Genomic DNA, 6331 nt, shown 5'->3' with positions numbered 1-6331 from the left:
TGTCTAACACCCTTCATTCTGGTCTCGGTAACATACTGGATATCGCGATCGAAATGATGGTCAAAACACTCAGGTTTTTCTCGTTTTTATCTTATCGATCCAACCATCTAAACTAGAAATTGGTAGAAAAAAGATAACCCCTTCTATTTGTTCTAATGTGTTTTTCAAAGTCGATGATACATTGTGGTTTTAAACGAATAGCGCTACCTATAAATACCGACTGAGAGGGAGGGAAACAAAGTCTTTATACACATGTTAAATTTTGTTGAAATTGATCATTTAGACTCCATAGTGTGGTCTTTCAGTATGTACTAAGCAGGTGGTTGTTATAATGATGCGGTCACTTCCAGAGGTTAAAAAGATAGATTTGGTATCAGGCTAATGAAGGATACTGTCTTTAGTACTGTGTCCGCATGGTAAAGATGTTTTGTTAGCCGATGTAAATGATTTTTTTTCTTGTGTGTTGTTTGTGAAATGTTTGATAAAATGATCTATGTATTAATCTAAGATTTCAATGATTTCTTCCTATTTAAACCATGTCATAATTGCAAACTGATTTGATCAATATCTTGCATTCCTTCTCTAGCATATGAGAATATACAATGTTTTACTTCAGCTGTTTTGTATCAACAATATGTCCATTGTTGCATACACAAGCAGAAGAGGAAAACGAGTATATGCGTTAAATAAAGTTGATACTAAGCTTTCTTGACCCTTTAATGCACTGACTGCGTTTAAGATGACAAAATTAAAACATGCAACTAGGGACTTTGACATCGTATTGAGTGCTAATGATGAGAGTTGGATCGTGCGTTTCATAACTTGATAAGACATAAGGGTTTTTTATTTTTAGTTATTTTTATGCCCTATCTCTTTAGTACTATTCCACACAACTCTTGGGAGATAAATCACTACATACTGACATTCAATCTGACGTAAGTTACATTTTTTATTGACCTGCGGTATTGACTGACATATTTATGAATCCCTTGCTCCGTTAATTCAGTTCGGTTCTCTAACTCCAGTTCAGCTTATTACAACACTCTCACAATGCTAGTTTCGGGATCCGGGTTTTTGGCACTGATGCTGGATTGGTAATCCCTGCTATCATGATGTAAGTGTCACGACCCGCTTGGTTAGATCTTGATGTTTATTGATATATTAAACTTGGTTTATAAACTAAACAAATGTCTCCATTCATCACTCCTTCAGTTCGCTCGACTTTATACGCTATCATAGCTATATGTTTATGTACTGATAACTCTTGCGATGACCTCGTTATGGGATCATGCATTAAGTAGATCTGCTATATTTAGCATCACTCCGAGATGCGTGGCCGAAGTGGTGACCTCTCCTTTGTGTTTAGTCATTTCAGTTGCATTATTTTCTATTTCATTTCAACATTCGCTCATGGAACACACTAGTCATATCATTGACATTTGAGTTACCTAGACACTACAAAGGATATGTGTGCGTTATTTTACGTCTTTCGTCAGAGGGGTTTTAAACCTCACGTGTGTTGGGACTGTGTTTTGTTTTCATAATGGCGCCTAAACGTAAGGCTACTCGCAATCACCCTTACGATGCTACCAACCCGGCAAATTGGACAATGAAACAAATGCGCGAGGAACTCGCTAAAAAGGGTATTGTTGTTAACCACACATCATTTTCTAGAGTTGCTTTATTGCAAATGTGTAAAGACAATAGGGTAAACGTTGTGTCCACCCATGGCGCCCCTCCAGCTCAATCACCATCTTCGGAGTTAGAACATCGTGTTAATGTGAATACTATAATACTGTCATTATCACGTATACCAAGACCAGTCATCAGTATGCCGGAACGTGACGTACTTTCTTTCGACGCGGAGCCCGTTCCAACGGTAGAGCTTGAGCCTGCTGTGAGTGAGGCGGCCTGCACTGTTGACCCGCGACCCTGTCACATCCCTGCTACGCTAGTGATACCGTGACCTCATCCAATATGGCTGCGCCCAGCGAAACTTTACTAGAGAGAACTCTTTTTTCGATGGAAATGACATTTAAAGTCATCCAATCTACTCATACCAAGCCAACGGAGCCAGCCTTTGATATGGAGTCAGCATATAGTAACTTACGACGAATTCGTAGCGGTGAAGCGTGCGAGAGGCTGTCCGTCTCGTCTCTAGAAACTATTCGCCACCACGCTTATCAGGATGGTGTGCCAGCGGACTTATTGCCGCAGATAGATATTGTGTCACTGAACCTGAGAAAAAAAATCATTCAAGGTAAGGACTAAATCTATCATTGTTCCTTACACCTGGCGCTGAACCTGCTCTTACCGATCCTCTGGCAACGAGCAAACGTTCTAAGACTGACCTTACCATCGCCGAGTTTGTAACAGCTTTCGGTATCTATAAACGAATAGTTACCGAGGTCTTCCCTCACAGGCGCGAGGAACTAGATCGCTACGAAGCAATAGTTATCCGGTTAAATAACACACATGGAACAGCAGCATTCAACGAGTATCACCGTCTTTTTTCTGCTAAAGCCGCCCAGTATATTGGGTTGGATAACTTTAAGATTAAATGGGGTGTCAGAGACAAAGATATATATATCTATGACAGCGTGGTTGCTGGCCGTCGGCCGATCACATGTTATGTCTGCAAGAGTGTGGAACACACTAACTCTCGTTGTGATCAAAACTTTGTTAACCGAGGTAAACAAGATCAGCCAAAAACTGACAGAAATAATCATTGATGGTCAAGTAGTGTGCAACAATTTCAACACTAAGGGGTGTTCCTGGTCGTCATGTCAAAGAGCACACGTATGTTCAAAATGTTTTAGTTCACAACATAGTGAGAAAAATTGCGAGAGTCGACAAGACAAAACCAGTGGTCAAGAGACAGGTCCGAACAGGAAATGACTAAGTCGCGCTCCTAGTGTCAATGATAGCCAAAATAATTCCAATGTTTTTAACGCGTCTACTCCTATCAACGTTGAAAGACTTTACCATGATTTGTTATCACACCCAGATAAAACTTTTGTCAGCTATTTGTGTGACGGCTTGCGTGAAGGATTTGATACCAAAGTTTCGCCGCTCCCTCAAGTTTCTCATGAATCACGTAATAACCTATCGGCCATTCATGACCCTACGACTGTCATAGAACTGACCCTACGACTGTCATAGAACTGATTTCTAAAGAGGTAGAGAAAGGATTTGTTATAGGCCCCTTCTCCTCGCCACCATTTTCTGTGTATCGCGTAAGTCCTCTAGGGATAGCAGAGCATAAGTATTCCCACAAGAAACGGCTTATTCTGTACTTATCAGCACCACATAATTCACACCCTACCTTAACTGACACTAAGAGTATCAACGATTTGATAAACAAAGCAGAATGTTCGCTGCATTATGTTAAAATAGATGATGCGATTCGTACTATTCAGGACAAGGGTTTAGGCGCTATTATGTGTAAAACAGATGTCGCTGATACATTCAAGAATATCCCTATACATCCATCTTAGTGGCATTTGTTTGGTTTTAAATGGAACAATTCCTACTATTTCTATCAACGTTTAGCCTTTGGATGCCGTTCGAGCCCTATTAACTTTTATCATTTTTCCACAGTAGTGTGTTGGATTGCTAAAAATAACTATAACATACAACACATTTTTCATCTTTGGATGATTTCTTACTTATAGAAGACCCTAAATCTGACGGTGACAGAACTATGGCTCTACTAACTATGATTTTCAATCGTTTGAACATACCGTTATCTGCTCATAAAACTGTTGGACCATCATCTGTAATGGAATATCTCGGTATCATTCTGGATTCCGTCAAAATGGAGGCTCGTTTTACCAGATGATAAGGTTGTTAGAATTATTGACTTTCTTAATGCCTTTTTAACCAAGCCTTCATGCACTAAACTAGAACTACAACAGCTTTAGGGTCATCTCAATTTCGCAATGAGAGTTATCCTCCCTGGTCGCAGCTTCGTTTCGTATTTACTTACTCTCATGACAGCTCTTAAAGAGCCGCATCATCATGGACGTCTTTCACGCGAGTGTAAAGAGGTTATCTTTATGTGATTAGAGTTTCTTAGGAACTGGAATGGAGTTTCTTTCTTTCATGAGCGTCATTTTACGCGCAATCCAGATTTCGAACTTTTTACCGACGCCGCATCAACTATAGGTTTCGGAGGCATTTTCCGGTGTCATTGGTTTGCATCTCCCTGGCCACAAGAGGTCAACGTAGCTATGCAAGGATCTGCTCCTTCCATGTCATTTCTTGAACTTTACCCTATTGTTTTTGCTGCACTATTGTGGGGAGAAATGGACCTCTAATAGGATCTTATTTCATTGTGACAATCAGGATACAGTGGATATCAATAACAAGGGACCGTCTAAATCTCCACTTATCATGTCGCTTATGCGTGGACTTACCTGGTGCTCAACAAAAAATAACTTTACTATCAATGCTTGTCATGTTGCTGATGTTTATAATAATGTTGATAATACTCTTTCTCGTCTTAAATTCTAGGAGTTCCGGAAAGCGGCACCTCAAGCAAACATACATCCATGTCGCAGCCCAGAGTTTTCACGCATAATATGGAACTACAACAAACAGTGAATAAACTCTGGGAAGCAGTTACGACCAAATGGACTTGGGATGCCTACAACACTGGGTTTACCTCATACAAGACTTTCCTTTCATTAAACGGTATCAACTGGGTTTTCTCCATGCCACCAGTCTCCGAGGATCTGCTTATGTGTTTCGTAGCACATTGCTTTCAACATCTTAAGATTAAAGCCGGAACTATCGAACTTTACCTTTGTGACATTCGCTATATGTATCTGAAGGCCGGAATCCCTAAACCCCTGGTATCACATGAAGGGCAGACTCATGCTCGCCTTCAAACTCTAGTCACCGGAGTTAAAAAACTTCAAGGCATTACTCGTAGGGCGCGTCTACCTATTACTTTTGACATTCTTACAAGAATCTGCCAACTTCTGCGAAAGGGAGTGTTTTCCCCATTTATGGACATTTTGATGGAAACTGCGTGCACCGTAGCCTTCTTTGGTTTTCTACGATGTGGGGAATTCTGCGTATCAGGATCTTTTGACCCCACGCGCCATCTATGCGTAGAGGATGTGGCTATTGATCAGTTACAGTCGTGCATCAACTTAAATCTTAAAGTTTCTAAATATGATCGTTTTCGTAAAGGTATTTCAATTGTGTTATACGCTACTAAAAGGTGTATGTCCATACCTCGCGGTAAACCAGTATATGGCTTTGAGGTCTACTCATGTGGGACAATCGAACAGGCTATCGCCTTTCTTTATCACAGATTTTGGTGTACCCTTGACGCGCAACGTGTTTATCACTTCTTTGAGAACTGTTTTCTCTAGACTGGGTTTAAACGACTCTGTATACTGTGGTCATTCTTTTCGCATTGGTGCAGCTACTTCAGCTGCCAGTTCTCACGTAGAAGATCACCTCATTAAAACACTAGGTCGCTGGTCTTCAGATTGTTACCAAAGATACATTCATACATCTAAATCATCCATCAGACTTGCCCAGCAATCTTTGACCTATGGGCATTGAATGAACTAGAGTTTTTGTATTTGAACTCGGCACTAGTGTAATTAATAGTTATAATGTTTTTTTCAGAATGTACAAACATTTCCTTTGTCGTTGTCTACTTTCCATTTAGCTTCATGTAGCATGCATTGTTTTTTCTTTTTTTTCCCCTCCTTTCAACACCTGTCATAAATTTCATTTTACTTCTCCTTTTGGGGCTTTCTCATGCTGCGCATGTTCATTTTGGACCTTCTGCCCCAAATCATATAATCATACATCTATTATACTTAGTTCAGGACCATTTCTCGCCTAGTTCTTTTACAGAATTTAGACTCGCCTGGCTATGTGTTTATTCGTATTTGTATGTACTCTTCGCCTGGTCCTCCTTCAATCATTTTTGGCTGATATTGTCTTAAAACATATCAATTTACTGGTTCTTCATGCAGCAGCTGAAACAGCCCTAAAGGCAAATTGTTTTTTGTTGTTTATTATGTTAATTTTTGTACTGATTTGCTAAGTATATTTTATTGAGATATCAATGTTTGTTTTTTGGTTGAGTGTGTATATATATATATATATATGTATGTTTTTTGGTTTTTATATAATACAATTTTACAGTTTATCATATGTGTTTGTTGTTTATAAACTGGAATTAGACTCTTGCTCCAAAGTCGGTGACACGGCGGCCATGTACGTGCAGACTGGTATATCGTGTGTGTGTTATCTGATTAATACTCAGTCTTTTTGTCTGCAGTCTTATATCGGAAAATTATAC

At 39.6% G+C, this 6331-nt stretch overlaps 1 protein-coding gene across 1 annotated transcript; it reads left to right on the top strand.

Moving 5' to 3' along the window:
- Positions 1-1977: 1977 nt before the first annotated feature.
- On the top strand, positions 1978-5936 carry LOC138323978 (uncharacterized). Its single transcript, XM_069268983.1, has 3 exons — positions 1978-2260; positions 4516-5126; positions 5173-5936. The coding sequence occupies exons 1-3, from the start codon at positions 1978-1980 to the stop codon at positions 5578-5580; spliced, it is 1302 nt and encodes a 433-aa protein (XP_069125084.1). The 3' UTR covers positions 5581-5936.
- Positions 5937-6331: the final 395 nt, after the last annotated feature.

The sequence above is a fragment of the Argopecten irradians genome, chromosome 1 (genome assembly GCF_041381155.1).
Source record: "Argopecten irradians isolate NY chromosome 1, Ai_NY, whole genome shotgun sequence".
Lineage (NCBI taxonomy): Eukaryota > Metazoa > Mollusca > Bivalvia > Pectinida > Pectinidae > Argopecten > Argopecten irradians.
The sequence above is the reverse complement of the archived record's forward strand: the minus strand, read 5'-3'. Positions and strand labels throughout refer to the sequence as shown.